Source organism: Marmota monax, unplaced genomic scaffold, assembly GCF_021218885.2.
Source record: "Marmota monax isolate L192 unplaced genomic scaffold, Marmota_monax_Labrador192_F-V1.1 WCK01_AAM20220418_F8-fsc00009, whole genome shotgun sequence".
NCBI classification, from domain to species: Eukaryota; Metazoa; Chordata; class Mammalia; order Rodentia; family Sciuridae; genus Marmota; species Marmota monax.
The window spans coordinates 25393473-25418413 of NW_026694710.1; the positions used below are offsets into that span (position 1 = coordinate 25393473).

Consider the following 24941-nt stretch of genomic DNA (forward strand, 5'->3'; position numbering starts at 1 on the left):
CCAACTCACACCCATCCCTGTGATGACAATGGCCTTCTTGAGGGCAGAGCCCCCATGGCCTGCTACCTCTCAAAGGTCCCACCTCTGGGCACCGATGCCTTGGGGACAAGGTTCCCAGCACATGCATGGGGACACATTCACATGTAGCTTTGCCTGACACTGTGGAAGGGACTTTAGATGTGACAGTGGACCCCGAGAGGGAGGAACACTGCGGATCGTCCACCTGGGCCCCACATGAGCAGAGGAGCAGAGGGGAGTTTGGCGGTGAAGTTGGGGGCAACGTGGCCACCGAGGGACGAGGGCAGCCTCCAAGGCTGGAGCAGGCAGGGGACGAGTCCTCCCTAGAGCCTCAGGGGCCAGTCCTGCTGAACTCAGCTTTGGTGAGTGGCTTTAGGCCAGTACAAGCTGACACTCAGCCTCGCCAGCCCTGTGGAGGGATCCGTGTGTCCCAGCCAAGCACTGCAGTCCACACCCGATCCTTAGGGTGACAAGGACATGGCGACTCACAGAAGATGCCGGGAAGCCACAGCTGCAAGGGCACAGGGCTGGGATGCTGGGCGGGGGCAGCAGGAGGGGAGGCTTGTCTGGGAGAGGAGGCTCACTGAGAGATGGCAGCTGGACAGAGGGCGGAGGGACACTGACCCCCAAGCAGGTGGACTAGGAACGGGGACTGGAGGACATTTGGAGATAGCCTCAGGGTTTAGTCAATACCCCTGGTTTCAGAACCAATCAGAAACAAACCACACAGGGCACGCGTGAATCCAGAGCCAGTGGAGGAGCGCCCACGCCTGACCATCAGCAGTGCCCACGCTGTGGGACTTTTCAAAACAAACTGTGCCCACGTGTTGGTGCTTAGCTGTGCCTTCCGGTCCCTCCCATCTCTACAAGTTCCCACTGGCCCCGAGGGGACCCGTGCCCTTCCTGTGCAGGGTCTGTTGGGTGGTGACGCTCCTGCCGCCCGACTTACCTGAAGGGTGCGCTGGCGCCTCTGCCGCTGCTCAGCTCGTTGCTGGCGATGCCGTGCGGGGTCTGTGCGTGCTGCTGGCCCTGGGGCTGCCCGCTGGGTCTGCTGAGCTTCCAGGTCAGCGGCTGCACTTCCTGCAGCGCCTGCGACGGGCCTCAGGCGGTCCGCAGTTCCCCTTTTCCCCTGGGCACACAGCTGTCTACTGCAGCAGCTTCACCCACCACCCGCTGGCCAGGCCTGGGTCAGCTGGCCCTCCTGCTCTGCCTCTCGGTGGCACCTTGAATTGTTGGGTGGGAGGTGACACCACTCTTAGGGCCCTCACAACGCTGCCTGAAGCCCCCACTGTTTGGGCAGCTGGGCCACCTTGCAGTTAAGGGGGAAGGCTAGCCAGCCACGAGGGGAATTTGAGCCCAGGAAGGAGGAGCCCCGTCCTGCATGGACTCCAGGGACCACCTGAAGTTAGCTGGTTGCTGGTCGATGTATCACTAGCATCACGGCTTGCTCCCCCTGGGCAGGTTAGCGGGGAGGAGGTCACATGTGGGCAATAAAAGAAGTCCTGGGAGGTTCAGCTGCCCATCAAGGTATCAGTGGACCCCCCAGGGGAGAGGAGGGGAGACTAACAGCCCAGCGAAAGCCCCTGTGCAGAGGGTCCAGCCCTCCTCAGCTCCACCTTCTGCTCCCCGAGTTCTCTCCTCCCAGAGGCACTCCCCTCTCAATACACCTCTCTTTGTCCCCAGTCTCTCCTCTTGTCAGTTCTTGGCTCCGGATGCAGAGAATTTGGACCCAGGACTCCCTGAGGCCCCTGTCCATGAGTCAGTAACAGAATGACCTTGGAGTGGCCCATCTTTGAGCAACCTCTTCCTACAGACTTCTTTTTTATGTGAGCACAGCACCCTTGCCTTACTGTTTAAGCCATTTTGAGTTGAGGTTTAAGTATTTGGGGTTGAAGGTATCCTAACTCACAAAGAATCTATAGCTCAGAGAGGTTAAGGGACACCCTCTGGGGTGCACAGCTCTCTGTGAGAGCAGCCAACATCTGAACTCCAGTGAACACGGTTTTCACTTAACTGCTAGGCAAAGGGCGATGTCTTAGTCAACTCCAGCTGCTATAACAAAATGCTACAGACAGGGCAGCTGATCCAACAGACTCGTGCTGTCACATAGTTTCAGAGGCCAGAAGTTCAAGGTCAAAGTCAAGGTTGGCTCCCCTGAGGGCTGTGAGGGATGTCAAAGTCAAGAAGGTTGGTTGGACACTAGCCCACGTAGCGAGGGCAGACTCTAGCCAGTGGTGACATTGATACAGGAAGAGTCTAGGTGGGCTGAGCTAGGCCTGGGTGCCTTGATAGGAAGTGGGGGAGGAGGAGGTGGGGGAGGAGGAGATGGGGTGAGCAGGGCTCACAGGGCCAGCAAAGCAAAAAATCACAAAACCAGGAAGCGGGTGATCCACGGGAACCCCACCTGGGTGCTAGTAGTGAGCGGCTCCTGGGCGGCCTGGTGGGGGTGAGGGCCCTGCCTGCAGGTGCTGTGAAGCAAGCCCAATGCTCTTTACGTTGCCTCGAGCTTCTCAGGTGGATGTTAAGGGGGCTCGGGTCACCCCAGGGTGGCGGTGGAGCTGTTAGAAGCTGTGCAGCTGGGGCTCCTGGTGGGGGGCTTACAGTGGAGCCTGAGTACCAAGAGCAATCGTCCGGGCTTGGCAGTGCTGCTGGTCCCGGCATCCCGGGGGCTCCGTGGCTCACCATCGGCCTCTGCCTTCCCCCTCCCAGGCCTCCTCCCTGTCTGCGAGTCTGTCTAAGCTCTCCTTCTGTGAGGTCACCCATCGTGGGGGATGAGCCCACCCTGCTCCAGGATGACCTCTGAGCCAAGGGCACCTGCAGTGACCTGTTTACAAGTTCACTTTCTGGGTCCTGGGCTTAGGACTTCAACTGTGGGTCTTGGTGGGACGGAGCTCCACCCCGGATGGAAGTTATTACTGTTGATCTGGCCGTTTTGTCAGCCTGTCCACACTGCCATGCCCGGCCTCTGTGAAGACTGGAAGCTGGGGGTGTCCTTGGTGCTGTGCTGAGACCTCTCAGGGGCACAAGGAGAAGAGGTGTGAGCCCCCAGCCCTGGCCTGCATATCCCTCTGCCCCTGGGGAAGCCCAGCCTCCCCCACATCCAGCTTCTCCTCTGGGGAAAAGGGAGCTCACAGTGTCACTACTGTGCCCTCCCGTGGGCTGGCCAGGTTCCACACCATGAGAAGGTGCTTCCTAACCCAGGCCGGGTGGAGAGACCCCCCTCCGTCCTCTTAGTGTCCTGGCTGGGCAAGAACTGAACCGACCTAGGCAGGTTACCGGAGAAGCCTGGAGCGGTTCCCAGGCCTTCCATGGCTGGGGGCCTTGTTAGGAAACAGAGACCCAAAGAAGGCGAGAAGCGGCTGCCCCGTCCTGGGCTCTCAGCTGTGGACACACGTGGCAGCTGGTGAGAAGTGGCTGGGACCTGAGTCAATGAGGGGACGAGGCCTCTAGGTCTGCAGGAGCCCATCAGGCCCTCAATGTGGGATATGGTGACACTCATGTCACACCCACCTGTTAACGTGGGGGTGGGGCTGGAGGGGCGTTGCTGGCTCAGCCAGGGCATCCCTGGGCCCAGCATGGGGACAAGGACTGGCCTGCAGGCCCTGCAGGGGACAGCCCTGGCCTCACTCCCGATCTCGGCTTCCTGGCTGTGCTACTTTTGGAACTGTTTTTGCCACAACTGGGGAAGCCACAGCCTCCAAATCAAGACGTGGACGGGCCTGGCTCCTCCTGAGGGCTGCAGGGCAGGGATGTGGCCCAGGCCTCTCTCTGTGTCTTTTCCATGTCCTTCTGTGCACACTTGTCCTCTTTTCTGCTTGGGACACTGGGCAGGTTAGGTTAGGGCTGCCTTAATAACCCATCTTACCTTGTCACCTCTGGGAAGACCCTGCTTCCATACCCAGTGACGTTCTGAGGTGCAGGTGTGAATTTGGGGGGACTCAGGTGAGTACACAACACCCTTCACCTCCTTAGCCTAGTTTGTGTCGTGTCAAATGACACTAAGACGTTTCCACGTCCCATGTCCCCTGCCATGGGGTGCCAAGTGCAGTCCTTGGCCTCCGAGCATTGGAAAGGCTCACCCCAACCCGAGGCTGCCACCCGCTCCAGAGCCATGTGCTGCCCTCCCACCCTGTGGCCCAGAAGCCCACCTCCCAGGGACTCAGCAGGCCAGGGTGGCTTCCTCCTGCACCGCCTGCCTACCTCTGGGTTCCTCCTTGGACCACGCTCCTGCCTGGGCCCCTGCAGTGGCTGTGGAGTGGCTCTTGCTGCTCCGCCCCCTGGGGCCTAGAGGGCACCACCTTCCCTGCGGCTCCCTCAGGTGCCAAGTCCAGTGAGCATCCATGCCCGCTTTCCTTAGGGGGTCTTGGGATGGCTTCCAGGGCCAGCTCCCCGCCTGCTGGAGCCCCACTTGTTTTCTATGTTGAAAGCAGAGGCCTGTGCGGCCCGGTCTGTCTTCCCGCCACCCTGGTCTGCACTGCTACCTGACGTGCATGGCTGGGGCAAAGGCTGCTGGAGGGCAAGGAGGCCTGGCCACCGCGGGGAGGTGGGCAGTGGGCTCAGCTCCCAGGATGTCGTGGGGTTGGGGTGGCGCTGTGGGCATCTGCTCCTGGCATCGGAAGACACTTCCAGAGAGAAGAAAGAAGAGCTGGCAGTTGAAGGGACGGGGCCCGGGATCACCCACCAATCCACCCGTAAGCTGCCACTGTCCAGCTCTGTCCAGGGCAATGGGGCGAGCCCCTCTCAGCCTCGGACCCTGCCATGACTCCCACACAGTAGAATAAGATCCAAATCCCTTAGGAGCCCCCAGCCCACTCCTCCTGCCTCGTGCCACTGCACAGCTTCCTGTGCAGCATGGGGCCCCTCCCGAGTGGCACAGCTCCTGGGTTTCTCCTGTTTCACGCCTCCGTGCCTTTGCCCCCGCAGCCCGGGAGGCTGTCACTTGCGATTTAACTAATGTCAATGGATGAAAACTGCCAAGGGCTTACAGAAAGAAAGGCTCACTCCTTGGAGAGCGAGGGCCACCTCCGCAGGGGAGGGGCTGTCCTGGGGCCCAAGCTCCAGGGGACAAACAGCCGGGCTCTTTCTGGCTGCATCTGGCCTCCCTGCTCCCCACAGATCCAGCACCTTCTTGGCGGCCCAGACAGTGGGGAAGAGCCTCTGGCTTTGGAGTCCAACAGACAAGGGATCCAACCCCAGTTCTGCCACTTGCTGACCCTGAGCAAGTTCCTCTCAGACCCAGATTCGTTATTTCCATGACATAAGACCAAAGGAGGTGACCAGTGGGAAGAGCCGGCATGTGGGCCAGCATGTACAGCTATCTGGATAAACAGTCCTGCTGGGATTTGGGGCTGGTGTTCAGGGTGGAACTCAACTCCTGTGCCTGTCTTGGGTCAGGTTTTGGGGGGAGGTAGGATTCTTAACTTCAGGCCCTCCGCAGAGCCCCTGGACTTTGGAGCTGTCTGCTCCCGTCCGTTCCCAGAGCCTGTGGTGGCACTGAGCTTGCAGGGGGTGACCAGCAGACCCAGGCTGAACCCCGTCCCACAAGCATCTGTCAAGCCGCTCTGTGTGTTACCAGGCTCTGCCCCGGAGCTGCTGTGCCCCGGGGAGATGGATGTGCAAACAAGCAGTGGCAGCACCAGGTGCCAGGCCCTCGGCCGGGGGGCACGGAGGAGCGCCACCAGTCGGGAGAGGGTGCCGGCACAGTCTTCCTGGCGGACGGCTGTTGAGTGAGCAGGTTTTGAAGTTGAGCAGGGAGAAGCTGACCAGGCCAAGGGTGAGGGGACCTGAGCTCGGCAATTGTCCAAGAAGCACCAGGCCTGGGGGCAGTTGGGGAGGAGTGGCGGGGGCCACAGGCAGTTTGGTGTTGGACGAGTCACCCAGGACTTCCAGGTGGGCAGACCAGAGGAGGGCGATGCTCCCAGTGGACAGAGGAAGCTTCCTGAGGCTGCCCATGGCCAGGGCGGGGCTGGGCCTGGGAGCCACATCTCCAGGTGTGTCCACAGCAAGCAGCCCAGATGGCAACTTCAGAGGAAGCAGGGCATCTGAGTCTCCTGGTGAGAGGGAGGAGCAAGCTGTGTGGCATCTCTTCTTACTCGAGTGCTGTCCCATCTTAGGACACTCACTCTCGTGACCTCATTTAACCTGTTTTCTTCCCGGTAGCCCCACCTGCAATACCATCATAATGGAGCCTTCAACGTACGAATTTGTGGGGACACAAACCTCAGTCCATGGCAGAAGGGAAGACCCACCTTCTGGCCCTTTGGTCTCGGCCTCTGAAGCTCTACAAAATCCGCTTTCTCCTACATTTGGAATGTGCTGATTTTACTGTACGCGATCAGTCACTGGGAACCTCGTGCCCTCGGCTCCTTTCCCCGCTCCCTGTCACGCTGACCTGCAGCCTGGGTGAGGGGAACTGTACACCACAGAGACCTGTGCTTTGGAGAGGATAAAATACCCTCTCAATGCACATTATTGTTATTTTTATTACAGGCATCAGAGCAAAGCCGGCCGTTCAAAAGAGCTAATTTAGTTAGATCAAGAATAAGTGCTACTCGAGTTGAAAACTCATTCTCCTTTGCGATATTTTCTTTTGGGTATAAATCAAGAGAAGGGCTTTTGAAATATTTTTAGTACAAACACATTTCAATCATATGGTCAGTCGCCTCTTAGCACAGTTACTGAACAGGGATCTCCGTGTGATTTCCAAGGTTGACTTGCCGTGACGGCTCAGCAATCCCTTTCTCCATTCAAACCACATTCGGTTTCTCTGATTTGAGAAGGGAGCAGGGAGAGTTGCCCACGCCTTTGCGTGAAAGACCTGGTGTCCTGCGGGAGGCGGAGGTTCTGCTGTAGACCCGCTTCCGTGTGGAATCGAGACTCAACTTGTGGTTTCAGGTTCTCTCTCCCCTCTCAAGTCCCTTCCCCAAGTTGCACCTTACGTTATCCTGGATGCCGGAAATTCCAGCATCCAGCATGCAGCCCCCAAGCCATTTACTACAGTCACTGTCCCGGAGGACCCCACCACACTGGTGACACTCCAAACCCGTGGAAGACATCACTGACTGATCTGGATGGTTTCCCACTCTGCCTTGCTCTCGACCAGGAGCTCCTGGTAGACATTCCCGACACATCGGATCAGCCCCCAAACATGGTGGGGATGAAGGGGAGGAGGTGGAGGTGAAGATGGTGGAGGCAATCTATCATGTTTAAAGAAAAATTCATGGTAAAATACATGCAGCATAAAACTCATTGTCCCAACCTTTGTAAGTACCTAGTTCTGATCTGACCTAGTGCCCCGTTCCTGGCATGGCACACACACACTACTGTGCACCCCAGAACTCTCCCCATCTTGTGAAACTGAAGCTCTGTGGCAGCATCTCCCCAGCCCCCTCCCAGCTCCAGTGCTGCTGCTCGACTCTCTGTGTCCATGACGGTGACTCCTCCAGGTCCCGCATGTCAGAGGCATCCATAGTTCTCATCCTGTGGTGGCTGGCCATCTTCCCGAGCATGATGTCCTCGAGGTTCATCAAGTCATAGCGCGTGTTGGGATTTCCTTCCTTTTAAGGCTGACGTCCCCTGGTTCCTGCGGAGCACGTGTCGTTGACCCTCGCTGTGGGCCATTGGTCCACTCTGGTTTTACATTTTTTTAACCCCTTACAAAGCCCCCTCCCATTTCGTTCAGTCCCACGATAGTCCTTCTGAGTAGACGTGAGAAGCAAGAGAAGTTGGTTTTGATGCTAGAGGATAGTCAGACACCCAGGAATGCACGATTCCGGCTCCGCCAAGCCCTTCTCCTCTAGGGGGTCCTAAAGGGTGAGCTGAGGACCCCCAAAGAACAAGCTAAGTATCGGGAGGCCCTTGAGTATGCCTGGGAAATGAGCCTCCGTTGTGGTTTTGCTGACCAGCGATCTCCAGAGAAGCAGAACCAACAGGTATCTCTTTCTAGAATCAGGTTTATTATGAGGAAGTGTCCGGTGTGGTGTGGTCATGGAGACTAAGTAGTCCCCTCCTCTGCCCGTTGCAAGCTGAAACCTAGGAGAAAATCAGTGGTGCAGTCTGAAGCCCTGAGACCACAGAACTGATGATATAGATTATAGCTTAGGTCTGAAAGCCAAGAACCGAGAGCATTTAGGGCAGGAAAAGCTTGATATCTTAGTTCAAGAAATCAGCAGGGGTAAAATTCAACTTTCCTCCTCCTAATTGCTCTATCCAGGCCCCCGGTGGACGAGATGATGGCCACCTACCTCGGGGAGGGCCACCTGCCCTACTGACTGCGGCAGTTGAAATGCTGGCTCCATCCTGACGCACCCTCACGGACACACCAGAGGAATGTGACCCGCTCTCTGGGCACCCCTTAGTCCACCTACCTTGACACAGAACTAAGCATCACCGTGTTGCTCTAAAGAGATGCAGAATGAATGAGATATCGCACCATTCCAGAATCTTGTTGGAAAAATTGCCCCAGAAAATACTGTACTCTGAGCCTGCGCTTGCATTTGGCTGGTCTTAAAAATCAGCACTTTATTCCAATTATATGTGAAGTTTTGTCACATATCAGATGAAACTAATCTACATTCACAATTCTTGCTCCATTTGTTTATTTTTATTTTTGGTTCTGGAGATTGAACCCAGGAGTCCTTTACCACTGAGCTAAGTCCCCGGCCCTTTTTATTTTTTATTTTGAGAGAAGGTCTCTCTGTGTTGCTTAGGAGCTCACTAAATTGCTGAGGCTGGCTTTGACCTTGTGATCCTCCTGCCTCAGCCTCCTGAGTTGCTGGGATCACAGGCTGTACCAGCCAGCCCAGCTTGTTTATTGAAGTAAAATGCGCACACTGGAAAGGGTACCTTCCATGAGGTGAAGCTCTGTGATTCTCACAGTGAACACATCTGTGCAATCCGCTCCCAGAGAAGAAAGCGAGCATCCGGCTTCAGGAAGTCCCCTGCTGTCCTTACTGTCCTTTTGAACTGAGAACCCAACGCACCACGGCATTCTGATTCTGCTCCAAGTGGATTCATTCCAGGTGGCCTTTCTACTGGCAGTGATTTTGCTCTGATGACAAGAGCCTCTTGCTGTAAGAGCAGTAAAGAGCTTGCTATAAAGAAAGGGCAGCAGAAGGAGGGCAGGCAGGGGCCCACGGGTCACTGGTACAATATCCGATTTTCTGGAAAAGATAAAATCATCCATCAGACTTGTCTGACTGTCTCACAGAAGGAGCTCCAGCCGACGACTCCAAGAAACATTGAGATTTGGAGTCAAGCACACATCTGGGTCCTTTGGACAGAATCCTACAGGGCCAGCACTGATCTGGGGACTGTGGTGCAGACACAAATTGGGCATGGACCCCATGTCCCTCTCCTGTGGCTGCCATAACAAATGGCCACCGACTGCGTGGCTTAAAACAACAGAAATTTATTCTGCTTTGGATCAGGAGGCCAGAGGCTGGAGTGGAGGCCCGGTCGGGCCGGTTCCTCTGGGCTGTGGGGAGCAGGGCTCCAGCTCCCCGGCTCCCGGTGCTGTGCTCCTGGGTCCTGCCAGGCTCTGCCTCCGTCTGCACATGGCTTTCCCCTCCGCAGCTTCTTTTCTGTCTCTTATAAGGATATGTGTCAGAAAAAATGATATTAAGGACACGTGTCGGGGGAGTTAGGACCCACCGGAAATCTAGATCTTTTTAAGAAATTTTTATTTGATTTCACATTTTTGTGTCTCAGATTGATCTTCTCTTGAGCTCCTGAACCTAATCACATCTGCAAAGACCCTATTTCTTCATAAGGCCCCATTCACAGCTTCTGAGGGACAGGCATCAACTCAACATAGACCCCCATTCCCTAGCCCAGCCCTCAGGGTGGAGCAGGGTAGGTGACCAGGCTCCCCAGAAGCCCAGCCTAGGCACAGAGTCATGTGCCTCTGGGTAGGGGACCAGGACGCTCGGAGCAAGGGGGCACTGGGCCCTGAGGACTGGCTGGGAGCTGAGGAGGCGGAACATGTTCAGCCTTGGGGACCCCCTTCTCATCTGTGCTATGAGATGCACCTGCAGTGCCCACCTCCCGGAGTGTGAGGGGTCAAGAGGGAGAGGAGAGCAGGCGGGCGGTGCTGGACCTTCCAGTCCCCCCTGGCTGCTGGGTCTCTTTCCACTCCACGTCCCCAGCCCCTGGCCTGAAGCTGGCACAACACAGCGGCTGGAGGCTCGGCAGCTGAGTGAACAATGAAAGCCTGAAACTCATTTATTTCTTAAAAAAGCAATTTTATTGAGGTATAACTTACACACCATAAAATTTTAAGTGTGCATTCCATGGTTTTTAGTAAATTTATAGATCTGTGCATCCACCCTGCGATCCAGCAGTGGAACAGGGCCACGGCCCACCCCTGGCCCTGGGCGGCCACTGCCCTGCTTTCTATGGTACAACTTTGCCTTCTCTGGACATTTCACATAAATGGGATCATGCTATCTGTTGTGTGTGTGTCTGGTTTTCTTCCACGTGGAATAATGTTTGGAGGTTCATCCGTGTGGTAGCACGTATTGATTGTTCCCTCCTTTTTATTGATAAACAGGACTTCACTGTATGTGTCCGCCCCTGTCTAGCCAGTCCCCAACTGATGGACGTTTGAATTGCTTCCAGCTTTTGGCTATTGTGAAGGACACTGCTAGAGACAGACCAGCCGTGTGTGGATGCCTGTTTTATTTCCCGGTGGTCTTGGGTGTGAAATTGCTCTCATACCTGTGAAGCGGGTACCATCAGCAGCGTCCCTCCATGGATGAGGAGGGTGAGGCTCAAGGTGCCAGCAGTACCAGGTTCATGTGAACTTTTAAAAACTGCCACCCCCCAGTGGCTGTGTGGAGTACGTCCCCCTGGCCACGTGTGGAGGCCTGCCTCGATTCCGTCACTGCAGTGCCTTGGGATAACGTCTCGCCTGGGTCTGAACGCGCATTTTCATAATGACTAATAAAGGTGGGCACCTTCTGTGCTTAGTTAGCCACTTACAATTCCTCTCTGGTGGAATGTCTCCTCTGTTTTTTTTTCTATGTTTAAGGTCTGTGTGTGCTCGTATGTGGGGGGCGTATTTTAGATATAAGTCTGTTCTTTCCCCCATTGCATTGTTTTGGTGCCTTTGCCACAAATCAGTGACCCAGAAATGTGGGTGAGGGCTTTATTCTGACCTTTCATTCTGTCCCATTATCCATGCATCAATCATTCCGGGCAGGCCCCATGTCTTGATCACAGAGCATTTGGAATCAGGTACTATGTCTTCCAACTTCTTTCTTTTTAAGAATTGTTTGGGTGATTTTTGGTCTTTTGTCCTTCCATTTAAACTTTGAGATCAGCTAACTAGTTTCTATTTTTTAAAAAAACTAATGAGCTGGGTGCAGTGGTGAACGCTTGTAATCCCAGCAATTTGGGAGGCAGGCAGCCAGTTTGTGAGACCCTAAACCACTTAGCAAGACCCTGTCTCAAAATAATAAATAAAAGGGGCTGGGGAGGTGGCTCAGTGGTTAAATGCCCCTGGGTTAATGCCTGGTACCAAAACTTAAAAAAAAATTGAAAACAACCCAATGAGACTTTGATAGGCATTGTATTCAATCTATAGATAAATTTTTGGAGAAATTTCATCTTGGCAATATTGAATCTTCTAACCCAGGAATGTGGGATGTTCTCCATTTATTTAGGTCATCTATAGTTTATCTCAGCAAGTTGTTGCTAGATTTCCACGTGGGTCTTACATTTCTTTGTTAAATTTGTTCCTAAACATATTTTAATGCTCCTGTGACTGAATTGTCCACTTCATTTTGAACCGTCTGTGGCTAGTACTTGGACGCGGTGGCTTTGCACATAGATACTGCATCACCTGACTCTCTCTACCGAGTCTTTCTTGCAGCTTCTGGCTTAGTTCACCCCTCTGTTTCTAGTTTCTTCAAATAGAAGCTGAGGCTATCTAAGACTTTCCTTTCTTGTGACTTAGGCCTTGAAGGTATGACTCCCTCCCTCGGCACTCCAACGTTGTTCATAGATTGTGGGGAATTTTCACGGGTGTCAAGTATCTTCTAATTTCTGTCATGATTTCTCCTGTGGCCCTGGAGTTATTGATTTGGACCTGTGCAGTTCAGTTCTGAGTTACTGGGCTCTCAGATTTCCTTCTGTTAGAGTGCAGTGCGGTCTCACTGTGGCCGGGGAGTGTGTTCCACGAGATGGTCATCCTTTACCAGGGGTGGCCTGCCACATCTCACATCCTAGGGAAAGTCCTACAAATGCTCAAAGAGAGCACAGGTCCTGCCATCCTGGGGCGGGGGGGTGGGTGGTGGGGTGGGTCAGCAGTGGGTTTCAGTTGTCTCTGGTCTTAGTTGTTTTTCCAATTGTGGAGGGTGGGTATTCCTCAACGGTTATTGTAAAACTGCCTGGTTCTCGTTTTAGTCCTGTGAGTTTTGCTTTGTGTCTACTGAGGCTGTATTAATAGGGTGTATGTTTTAATTTCTGTATCTTTTTGATAGGTCCACTCTTATGCTTATGGGTCGACCCTCTTTGTGGATGGCAGTACTTTTTGTCTTAAAGTTTATTTTGTTGAATATTAAAATAATCACTCCCCAGCTCTTCCATGGCCTAATTGTTCCTTTAACCTATTTGTGTCTTTGAATCTAAGGTATGACTCTTGCGATAGTGTATAGTTGTATGTTGTTTATTTATCCAGTCTGAAAACCTCTGCCTTTGATGAGGGTATTCAACGACACACATTCAATGTAATTTGTTTTCCTTTACATTTATAATTGCCATTTTTGTTATTCTTCTTTATGTCTTATGGCTTTTTGGAGTCTCATTTCTCTGTTCCGTCTTTGCTACTTTCTTTTGTATTAAGTAAATATTTTAGAGTCCCATTTAGATCATTTTTTTAAAGTATGTTTTTAGTTATTTTTCTGGGTGATTGCTTTAGAAACTACAAAATATATTTTTTTAAATATTTATTTTTTAGTTTTAGGTGAACACAATATCTTTATTTTACATTTATGTGGTGCTAAGGATTGAACCCAGTGCCTCATGCATGGTAGGTGAGCACTCTATCACTGAGCCACAATCCCAGTCCCACTACAAAATATTTTTAAGGTCAATTTTCAGATTAATCTTAACTCATTCTGATCAACTCTAGGAACTTTGCTTCAGTGTAGGCCCCCCGCCCCCACAACTGTGTGTGATTACTGGCACATAAAGATGACACATGTGTATGTATATATGCTACATTTTTTTTATCCATTTACCCACTGAAGGGCATCTAGGTTGGCTCCACAGTTTAGCTATTGTGAATTATGCTGCTATAAACATTGATGTGGCTGTGTCCCTGTAGTATGCTGTTTTTAAGTCCTTTGGGTATAGTCCGAAGAAAGGGACAGCTGGATCAAATGGTGGTTCCATTCCCAGCTTTCCAAGGAATTAAAAGAAAATAAAATCATGGCATTTGCAGGTAATTGAATGGCATTGGAGAAGATAATGCTAAGTGAAGTTAGCCAATCCCCAAAAAACAAATGCCGAATGTTTTCTCTGAAATAAGGAGGCTGACTCATAGTGGGATAGGGAGGGGGAGCATGGGAGGAATAGATGGATTCTAGATAGGGCAGAGGGGTGGGAGGGAAAAGGAGGGGGCAGGGGATTAGCAAGGATGGTGGAATGTGAGGGACATCATTATCCAAAGTACATGTATGAAGACACGAATTGGGTCTCAACATACTTTATATACAGAGATATGAAAAGTTGCGCTCTGTATGTGTAATAAGAATTGTAATGCATTCTGCTGTTGTGTATTTAAAAAATAAAATCAATAAAAAAGGATGCCACATGTGCTTTGCATCTTTTTGCTGTTACAAACCCAACAATCTACTGTTATAATTATTGCTACGTCTTTTAAGTAACTGAAGATATATTGAGAGTGCTTCACATTACCTTTCCTATTTGCCATTCTCATGCACCTCATTTCTTCCTACGGATTTCACTGACCATCTGTCTGGGGCTGTTTCATTTCTACCTGATGGACTTCCATTTGCATTTTTTTTTGTGTTTTTTTTTTTGTGGATCTAATAGCAAAATATACCACAAAAAATGTGAGAAATGCAACGAAGCAGCAAAATGTCATCTCCACCCTACGGGGAGGGCAGCCTCTAAGGGTCTCCAGAGGTTGGATTTGGTAATAAAACAAACGAATGAACAAGGAAAAACTATTATAAATGTGATCAAAGGGTTAAAGGAAAGTATGACAATAAGTCAATAAATCATCTTAATAAGGAGGAAAACTGATATGAAAGAACCCAAAGGGGAAGTCTGGAGTCAGAGTAAAATAATGGGGAAAATTGGCTTATTGATTGACTTCTTATTATCATACTTTCCTGTACTACTTTGATCACATTGATAATAGCTTTGGGTGTTTGTTTCACTACCAAATCCAACTTCTGGAGACCCTCAGACACCACGTGTCTCCATAGTGGAGAGACTAGACTTCCCTGTTTCTTTGCGTTTTTCACATTCTGTTGTTGAACACGGAACATTTTAGGTAGTACCTGGTGCCAGTGGATTTTGACTCCCCTCAGAAGACTGTTCGCTGGTTTTGTTCTTGTTCAGCAGCTCGCCTGGGCTAACCCTGTGGACCCTTTCTCCTGTGTGTGGTTGCTGATGCTCAGTTTTTTTTTTATTCTACTTTTTATTTTCAGCCTGGCTTCTGGACCCCTGTGTCTGCAGAGCACAGAGGTTCAGCGTCCGCTGTGCGCCCGGCACTGCTAAGCTTCTGGAAAGACAGTGGTGAGCAGACCTGACCACTGTCCTGGGACCCTTGTGTTCTCAGAGGAGGACGTCTGTTTTGCAGGAAAGACCCTTGTGAGGGCCAGCCTGGAGGTACATCTGTGCTTTTCTGCTGGTCTAGAGGAAGACAGGGCCCTTCCCAAGGAAATCAGTGAGTTTTAACAAGGCTGAAAGCCTTCAAGCCACAATTCTCAACCAAAATTTTGTGAGAATTCTTCAATTTAAATGAAGCATCGATTTCCTATTCAGTAATTTGGTAGCAAAAATTTTGATTTCTGAAATGAATCTTAAGAGCAAGAATAGCAAGAGGCCACTTTCAAAACATCTGTTAGAGCGGAGCTTTGAAGCCCTCTTTTCCAGAGAAGTTCAATGGCAGGAGGCCCTTGGCCCCTCACGGTGACAGTGTCAGGGAGCTGCAGTGTCCAGACACTTGCCAGTGGATCTGGGCCGCCTGGGTGATGCCAAGCAGCCACACGGAAACTGAGATTCAGCCGAAGATCTGCAAGCTTTGTCTATGACGACAAATGACCTGACATTTGGAAAGGAGCGGCGTTTTGACCAGAGCTTGAGTCATCCTCTGGAAATTCCTAAGTACCCCCTCAGAAGGATTTATGGTGTCACCCATTTTACCTTCCTGTTCTCTGTTCTCTTCCCGCGTGGCCTCATTCAGCAGTTATGCCCAAATTTATGTCTCTAGCTCTGACCATCTCCTGGTGGCCATTTCCAAAGCCCTCCTGAGAGTCCCTGCCAGTGTGGCAGTGACAGAGTCATCAAATGTCCATGTGCTCCTGTATCTCCCAGCCTCCCTTGCAGGTGGACGGAGGCCATGAACCCGGACTCTGGTCAGTGGGATGTGAGCACCCGCACTACCTCCTGGTCCCATCCTTATGACTCTCTGGCTCTCTTCTCTAGCCAGGTGACCAGGGAGTCACTTATTCCAGATGACAAAGTTGCAGGATGGAGGAGGGCTGCCTGCATTTTCATTCGCATCAGAAGTGGGCCTTTCTTGGGGAGCACACTGACACTTGGGGTTCATTTGTCACTGCAGCCCAGCCTGGCCATCTAAGTAGTACCTCCAGGGTGTCCCACAGACACGCCAGAGGGCACCTGTTCAAGGTTGTTCCAGGCACCTTCTCCTTTAGATTTGTCTGTGCCCTAGGCATGTGGCATTGCTGTGCCCCCAAACACCTCAGGGTCTCTCAAGTGTTGCTGGACTTCTCTTTCTCACATTGCACTGCCAGGGTCCTGGGGCCACCTCCGCATGCTCCTCCTGACCCCTCCCTGTTCTCCTGTTCAGGTCTCGTCATGTCTCCCTGGGCTGATGCCATGGCTTCCTAGCTGATCTCTGTCTCTTCTCCCTCCAGCTGTGAGAAGCTTCCAGAACTAACTTTCCCAAATATGAATCTGACTGTGTCATTCCTTTTCTTGAAAACCCTCGAAGGTTCTCGTTGACCTCAGAATAGGCTAAACACCTTAGTATTCAACACCTGCAACCTCTGGGCTCACCGTCCCCCCTGGCCTCATGGTCACGGCTCCAGCCTACACAGCTGGCTGTCACCTCTCCACCTGGGGCCACCAGCCTCATGCCTGTCCCTCCAGCGTGCTGTGCTCAGTTTTACTTCTGCTGAGTCCTGACCCATCCTTCAAGGCCTGCTCCAAGGTGCTTTCCTCCCATGCCAACCTCCCGGGCAGAGTGGATTCTCTCTTCTCTCCTCCTTCCACCAATTCAGCACATATTTCCCTAATAGCTTGTGTTGTCTAGGGTGTTCAGAGCTGTTAAGCAGAAATAAAGAGCTCTAGGGTCAAAAAGTTGGGGTAACAATGGAATCCATCAAAATCCAACCAATATTTAAAGTGCAGAACTTTCCAGTCCTTACCTGCGAGCACCATGTGCCTCTACCTCTGCTGCTGCGCATTTCTGCAGAGTTGCGCGTGGGCTTGCCTTCTCTGGGAACCCTAGGGCAGTCCGTCCTCATTCCCAGATGGGGAACCAGAGCACGCAGCTGGCCAGTGACCAAGAGGAGAGAGCCAGAGAAGTGCTGGAGATGGAGATGTGGGCACACCCTGGAGGCTACTCACCAGCATGGTGGCACCCACCCAGCAGGTTGGGACTCCCTGCTTAGCCCTTGGCCTTGAGAGGTGCTCGCCTTGTGACAGTGCACACTGCCCCAGCCAGGCACATGTGCACAGGACAGAGGAGCTGAGAATTTACAGTCACGGCCCCACCTCACCACAGCAGGAGGTGTGTGTGCCGTCAAGGGGACTTGCTGGTGTGCGTTTCAGCAGCGCACACCAAAGCCTGGGCCTTCCAGGTATTCTCCCACCCCCTCCAGACGCCCCGGGGGGCAGTGCAGCTGTGTTGCCAAGGTCCACTGGGACTAGAGGCTTGGTCCCAGGGTGGGGCCGCTAGGGCTAGAGCCTTAAGAGTTGGGGGATCAGGGGGTGCTCTGGGAAGCGTCCTGGGACCCCGCTTCTGCTTCCTCATTCCTGTTTTAGTCTTCCTCTTGTCCCCTCTCGGTCTCCGGCTTGTTGTCTGTGCCTCTACCACAGTGTGAGCCCATGAGGGCAGGCCTTGGCCTGCTAGTTCCTGCCACTCCCTGGGCCTGGGACAGTGCCAGGCATGCGGTGGGCACGCAGCAAACATTGGGTGAATGGGGAGACGGAGCAGCCCTTTGCAGTGGATCAGCTGTGCTTCTCACTGCAGGGCCTGGCCGGCCCACAGAGGTGGTGTTCCAAGGGTCAAGAAGTCCCCACGTCCACCCAAAAGCAGACGCTTTGAGAAGTGCCACTGCAAAGAGCTGCAGACCCTGACTTCCCGTCTCCCCTCCTCTGGGGTCGTGGCCGGTCCCACCTCTGGCTCACCATGGCACCCTCTCTCCTGCGATGCCTTTCCTCAGGCCCCTCAGACTCCAGCTCCAGGCCTGAGTCAGGCTCTGACCCGCTGTGCCCACTGCCTGGCCCACTGCCCCCACCAGATGACCAGATCCTGGCACCTGATCCTTCTTGCCCAGGCCGTCCCCTCTAGCCCTTGTCATTTGCTAAAGTCATCAGGAGAAACTCTCTGAAAGTCACCACAGATTGTCCCAAGAGTGGGAACTGAAAAGGTCCTCCTCCAGCCAGAGGCAGTGAGGGGGCAAGAGGTGGCCTCCTCCGGTGGAGTCCCCCAGCAGCCTGTCCCCCACTTTCCTGCCTGCCAGGCCCTCCCACTCCTGCCTGTGGGGTCCTTACCTGTCTCTGAGGCCAACCCTGCTGAGGGGGAGACATAATTTGACCTGTGTCACATTTGTAAAGTTGAATTAAAATGTCATCACTGGAGACCTCCCATGATTTAAAAAGTCAGGGGACTTTCAATGCACACGTGGGTGACTGACTGCTGGAAAGACCTGCTCCCTCCTCCTGCTGGGGGTGGGCATGGCCAGGGCCCCGCAGGAGTGCATTGTGAAATCAAAAGGTCTGCGTGGGGTTTTGCTGGCCCACCTAGCCACACCCCCAGCCCCGTTGGTGGGGTCTTGCTGTGTTGCCCAGGCTGGACTTGCTCTTTTTATTTTTTTTAAGAGAGAGAGAGAGAGAGAATTTTTTAATATTTATTTTTTAGTTTTCGGCGGACACAACATCTTTGTTTGTATGTGGTGCTGAGGATCGAACCCGGGCCGCACGCATGCCAGGCGAGCGCGCTACCGCTTGAGCCACATCCCCAGCCCCTGGACTTGTTCTTGTGAACCTCCTGCACCATCCTCCTGAGCAGCTGGGGCTACAGGGGTGGGCAACCGTGCCTGGTTTTCCTGAATCTTTATAAAAAGCATGCCGTGGGGCTGGGGCTGTGACTCAGTGGTGATGTTTGCCTAGCGTGTGCAAGTGCACATACACACACACACACACACACACATACGGCTGTGGGCTCACAGTTGCCTGCACCTCTGAATCACCCAGGGAGCTTGGAGATGACTGAATAACGGAGTTCCAACAGCCTGGGGTCAGGAAAAGGACTTGGGTACTGGGCTTTTTCTAGTCCCCAGGTGACTCTAATGTCCAGCTGGGCCTGGAATGCAGGGTTAGCACAGTGGCTCTCAAACTCAGAACCGCTGATGGGCTGAGGAAACACGGACTCTGATCCCAACCCCGCACCTCAGGCTCTGCAGGTCTGTGTGGGGCCAGGTCCCTGTGAATGCTGCAGGTGCTGCTGGTCCAGGGACAGCACTTTGAGGACCACTGGGTTGGGGCAGGGCCATTTTACAGGGGAGGTCACTTGGAATAGGGAAAGGCAAAGAGTCTGAGGCAGGACCTGGGAGAAGGACTGTGTCCTTAGGGTCAACTGCTAACCCCATGTGCCTTCCTCCCCTTTATCTTCAAATTGGGGAACAGTCCCTGTGCTCTATAGATGTCACAAGGTCACTGAGCCCCGCCCCTAGAAACACGCTTGGCCCACGTGCCCAGCAGGAGCTCATTGTGGTCATGGTCACAGCTGCTGGAACTACTGCTGCTCCCGTGACCTTCCTCCCTCGGTCCGACAGCAGCTCCCCTTCCCTTGGGCTGTCAGGTGCTCCCTGGGCCACCTGCTCCTCCGGTGTCACTGTCTGTTTACCTGTGACCCTCCCCATCAGACTGTGAGGTCCGGGGAGCGAGGGCCAGGGAGGATTCCCTGGAGGCCCGTGTGTGGCCTGGAGCTGGGAGCAGAGCTGACCAGGGTGGGTGACTGGGGCTGGGCTCCATCTCAGGGCCCCAGCGTCGTGACCACAGGGTCCACAGCCTGGGGGAGTCTGGTACTTGTCCAGTGCACCCCAAGTGCCCGACGCTGAGTTCAAGCATCCACAGGTGCTTGGTGAGTGGCACCTGAGGGGGCTTCATAACCAGGGCTCCGTCAGCCCTTCACACCCTGGTGCCCGCCAAGCCTGTGGCCACCTGGGAGGGCACCACTGACCCCGCCTCTGCGGCCTGGGTCTCCTTTCTCCTCCTCTGGGCACGTGCCAAGGGGGCCCAGCAGCTCTCCTTTGCTGTCGGCACTGTCCCCATCCTATGTCCCCGAGTCCCTGGGGTGGGTCACTAGAGAGGCAGAGCTCAGGAAGTAGGAGGTGCCTGGAAGGGGGATAACGGTCCTGCAGGTTCCCCTCTGTCCTCTCCTCCTCTGTCCCTGCCAGCCAGCTCCTGGCCACCACGGCCTCTCCCTGGACCTGAGAAGGAAGAGCCTCCTAAGTGGCTTCCTGTGCCTGTCCTCACAGCAGCGAGGACGATGGCTATAAAAATGCCAATACTCTCACTCCCCCACTTAAAACACTCCAGCGCCTCTCAGCAGCCTGTGAATACAAATCGGGTCCCGGACGCCTGCTACTCCCTGGGCACACCAGCTCCTCCCCACCCCCCTCTTCCCAAGTGCCCATGGCCAGCTCCTTCTTGCCGTTGGCCCTCTGTTCTCAGCCACCTCCGAGGGACCGGGAGGTAGGGGCTTCTCTGACCTCTTGTCTCCTTCACTGATCCTCAGAGGGCAGCCTTCTTTTCCTCTGGTTACTTACTAGTAGCAAAATTGATTTCCCTTATTATCTATCCACCCCGCTGAGACCAAGGCTCCCCAAGAGCCTGGGGATATTGTCCATCTCCTTCATCACAGAGTCCCCACGTTCAGCAATGTCTGTGAGCCAAATGACCTGGGGGGGGGTCATAATGGCTGTGGGCTCTGAATACACAGGAGGGACAAGCCCTGTTCTTTGCAATGCCTGTAGCCTCATCTGGGCACAGACTGTTCTGGAAAGAGCCCTGGTGGGGCACCGTGCTACCTGCATTCCAGGCCTGGACCCTCTCCCTGACTTGTGAGGGCCCCTAACTGAGTCGCTGAGTGACGCGAGCCTGGTGTGAGCGGGGATGGGGGGGCCATGTTTTCTCCCCGCTTGGCTGGGCAGCTTGCACTGGAGCCCGAGGGGCGAAGGGCTGAGAGCCCTACACACTGGTGACCCCAACGCTGGTGGTACAAGGAGGGCCACTGGGTCAGAGAGCCAGGGCTAGAATCTGGCCTCTGACATACAGGGTGGGTGACCTCGAGGGGTCCCTGAGCTCTGAATCTGTACCTTATGTGTAAATGGGGACAACTGTACATATGTACTCTGCGGCCTGGTCATGACAGTGATGTCATAACTGCAGTAACCCCCCAGGAGCAGGGGCCCCATCTTCTTTTTGAGCCCTCAGGAAACTGCCCATGGTAGGTGCTCAATAATTTGCCACAGGTTTCTTGAAGATGATACTTAGAGGCCTTCTGTTATTTAAAATAAAACGAAACAAAATACTAGACCCTGGAAGAGCTGAGGGGTGGTAGGGCCTCCTCTTCAACTCGCAGTGGGCGAGCGGAGACGGGGAAGTCTGGGGGGGGGCAGGTGAGGTGGTCTAGGCTGGGATGATCTGGCAGCTCTTCTCTGAGCCCCCGGGCTGTGCTCCCCGTCAAGCCCTCTCCCTGGGCCCCCCTGCCTGGCACCTCGCCCCAGCCCCTCACCCACCCTGCTCTGCTCTCTGCATGCTTTCTAGGCCAGTCCTTCCTGCAGTTGGCAGCGCCCCTCCTCCCGCACCCTGGAGTCTGATCTGACTGCACGCAGCGGCGAGGGCCGTGCCAAGCAGGGAGGCCTTTCGTGACACTGAGCCAGAGCTCCCTGTCTGTCCCCTGGCCCCAGTGCTGGGCACAGGTGGACCCTGGTGACCACTGCCTGTGCCACTGATAGTGTCTCCTGGGGAGGGCACTGGTGTGTCAATCCCTGGGGGCCACAGGGAACCCCATTTGCTATCTTTCCCAAATGTTGGAGACTGCACCCCTTTGCCCTGCTCCGTTCTCTCTGGAAAGAAGACCCCAACTGGGAGACAAGGCGTGATGGGGTCCCCAGCTGGGGGTCTAACTCAGAGGGCTCTGCGGAAGGACAGAGGTCAGGTGGGCTCTGGCCTAGCTGAGTGTAGTCCTGACCTGGACCCTGGCCTTGCCTGGGGATGCTCCTGCCCTGCGTGTCCCCACGGCCAGCCTGGTTCCACTAAGGGTGCCCCACGGTTACTTTTGTAGATATCAAACTGAAGTAGCCACATGACCTAGGATGAGAACTTTTTATACTCTGAATCAGTTTCCACAAGCTTCATGGTGGCCTCCCAGTTCCTCTGGGACCTCTCCAAGTTGCTCCCACCCAGGCCAGTCTCTTGTTCAGGGGCTGCCCCCAAACAGGTCCCTGGGGGTGGGAGATAAAGCCTTGGGGTGGGCTTTGCATCCCCCCACATGCCCTTCTCAGGTCTCCATGTCCTCGGGTCCTTCCCTGTGCCTCTCGGGGTCCCAGAGGAGGACGGCTTCCAAGGCTTTTCTGGTCCAGCTCTCTGGAATTGTTTGGTCCGAAAGCCTTCCGCTTGGGTGTGGTCTGTCTCTTTCTGCAGACTGGGGTTCCCTGAGAGGCCTGGCTGTACCCCCAGTGCCTGGAACCCAGGCTGGATAGAGTGAGTGCTCAGTAAATACCCGAAGAAAGGAAGAAAGGAAAGAGGCAGAGAGAGTAGGCAAGGAGGCCAGGCGGAGGGTAGGAAGAGGGAGGAAAGGGATGGGCCAGGAGCTGAAGCCTGGCTCGGAACCTGGGGCCCTCAGGCCAGATCACAGCTGTGCGCGCTCGCTCACGTGGCGGGCGCGAGCTGGCCGGCAGGTGGCGATGCGCCCTCGGCTGCGGGCGTCGGCGAGCCCCAAGTCCCCTCCTCCCGCGGCTCCCTCCCCTCGCCGGCTCCTTTCTCTGCGCTCTCGCTCGCGCTCCCCGGCGCCCTCCCGCTCTCCCGGCCGCGGAATCCCTCGCCGCGTCGCCCGCCGCCGGCCCCGCCGCCGCCCCTCGGCGACCATGGCGCACCGGGGGCCCCCGCGCTTCCCGAAGAGCCCCGGCCCCGCCGCCCGAGCCCCGAGCCGCGGGGCGCCTCCGCTGCTGCGCTGGCCGCGCTCGCGGCCGTTCCTGTTGCTGCTGCTGCTGCTGGCCGCTTGCGGGGCGGCCGGGCGCTCCCCCGAGCCCAGGCGCCTGGGTCCCCGCGCGCAGCTGACCCGAGTGCCGCGGAGCCCGCCTGCAGGACGCACGGAGCACAGCGGCCGCGAAGACGGGCAGACGCGCGGTGCGGAGCCCGGCGCCCTGGGTCCGGATCCCAGTCCTGCTCCCGGTCCCGGTGAGCCCGGCGCCCCCGCTTTGGGCAAGGGGCGATGGGCGCGCGCGGCGCCAGTGGCCGGAGTGGCTTCGCGGGCGCAGGTCTCGCTCATCAGCACGTCGTTCGTGCTCAAGGGGGACGCGACACACAACCAGGCGATGGTGCACTGGACGGGCGAGAACAGCAGCGTAAGTGGCCTCGCGCGCTCCCCCTCCCCGCGACCCCTGCCCGGGACACCTGGGGAGATTGTCACAGCCGCCCACTTCCGGACCACCCCTCAGTCATCCCCCGCGTTCTCAGACACTTGGGGACGCGGTCACCTCGGCGGCGCCCCTACTGGCCTCTGGTCACTGGCTACTTGGGGAAAGGTCTCCAGATTCCTGAGCCTCTGTCTATCAGGGGCATTCCCGTGTTCCGGTCCCCGAGCCGCCTCCCGGGCTCCAACCTGGCTTTTACATCCTGGGTTACCAGGGAGGGTCCTAAAGGTTTCTGGACCCCTGGCCACCTTGGGTGCCTCCAGGTATCCAGGGGCCACACAGCTGGGTGTTGCTGGATGGCCCCCACACTCCACTCTGCTCAGCATGGGGCAGGAATTTCTGGCTGCAGGATCCCCCCACCGTGGTCTACCCTGTGGATCAGCTCAGCTGCATGTGCTGTTCTGGGACTCTCCTATTGGTATTGCCCCTCTCCCTGGATTCTCCTGGTGCAACCTCTAGCTGCCCTGAGGTTCCTCCTGAGGGCACTGGATGCTACTGGACCTTCAAATCCCCAGGGGTCAGCATCAGCACTACTTGGGATCTGTCTGGGCCATCTGCAAGCCCCCTGCCCCGTCCTCCTTTCACATGGGGCCACATTGATTTTCTTTGTAGCTGGAAGTTTGTCACCCCTCCCCCTCTGCCTCCACCCACCAGCCGTGGTTAACAGCCCTCCCAGATTCAGCGCCATTCTTTGGTGCTGCACCCCTGGGTCATGGGGGTCCCTTCACTCTTTCTGGGGATGCTGCTTCAGTCTTGCTTTTCTTGGTGAAAGACTGGTGGTCACTGTGGTTACCTCTGGGCAGCCCCAGTGGACGAGTTCTGGAGAAGGGCAGGGTGGCTGTGGTTCTCCGGGTAGGGCGCATTGTGTGGGGAGGGGGAGGGCAGTCTCCCTCGTTTCCGTGCATTACTGTTCGCTCAGGTCTCCCCACCTCTTGTTACTCCCCAAAGTTCTGAGGAGGCAGCATAGGGCTGCCTATGGGGTGGAGAGGGTAGGGGTCTCCTGTCCACTGGCTTTCTGTGGCCAGGAAGGCTGCAACCTGCTGGACGGCCCTTTACCCCTCTTCTCTCTGCACCCCTGGCTACTTCCAGGAGCTTCCATGTGTGCTGGGGAAGGGATGGGGAGGGGCAAGGCGCAGCTCTGAGTGGACTTGACTGACCAGGACCCCGTGCCTGCTGTCTCTCCCTCAAACTGGTGGCTTCCAGGGTACAGTTACCTCAGAGGGCAGAGCTAACTCCCTTCCCTGGAAGAAGTGGGCCCAGCTGGAGCCACCCACTGATGGGGGTGCCTTACAGAAGATAGCAGGTGCCCCTCCCTAGAAGAACGTGGGGCCACCCTCCCCCCCGTATCTTGAGTCAGGTGTCAAGGTGTGCAGCTGTGCTCAGCCCTCGCCTGCCCACAGGTGCTCCCGCCAGCCCCGCACCCTGAGCCATACGGCAGGGCTGAGAGGCAGCTCAGAAACCGGGCAAGTAAACAGTGAGTGCAAACCTGCAGAGCTGGACTGGCCAACCCAACTTTCCCACCCAGACTGCCAGCTTGTCGCCTGTCCGGCAAGCTCGCTCCTGCCCCTTTATCATTTGGTTTCAGTGTGTGTGTGAAGAGCCAGGCAGGGGGTGGTAGAGGAGCCACAGGAACCGGGGACCAGCTGTCTTCAGGAAGGGCTGATGACCAGCCTGACCTATTCTGAGCTTGGAGCCTGGCCTCCAGTGGCCTCCTTGGAGAGTTGAGGAGGAAGGTGGCCAGCCAGCAGGGGCGCTGGGGTGGGAGGAGCCCCCTGG

At 55.2% G+C, this 24941-nt stretch overlaps 1 protein-coding gene across 2 annotated transcripts in view; it reads left to right on the plus strand.

Annotated features, from left to right (window-relative positions):
* The window catches only part of Sorcs2 (sortilin related VPS10 domain containing receptor 2), a 403770-nt gene that overhangs the window by 37230 nt on the left and 341599 nt on the right, over positions 1-24941 (plus strand). Inside the window, exon 1 of one of the 2 annotated variants that reach the window (XM_046423461.2) lies at positions 22601-23096. The exons of the other annotated variant lie outside the window; for it this stretch is intronic. Coding sequence (XP_046279417.1) covers positions 22617-23096 — 480 coding nt within the window. The 5' untranslated portion in view covers positions 22601-22616. Of the gene's footprint in view, positions 1-22600; positions 23097-24941 lie in introns of those variants that run through there. 2 annotated transcript variants of the gene reach the window in all.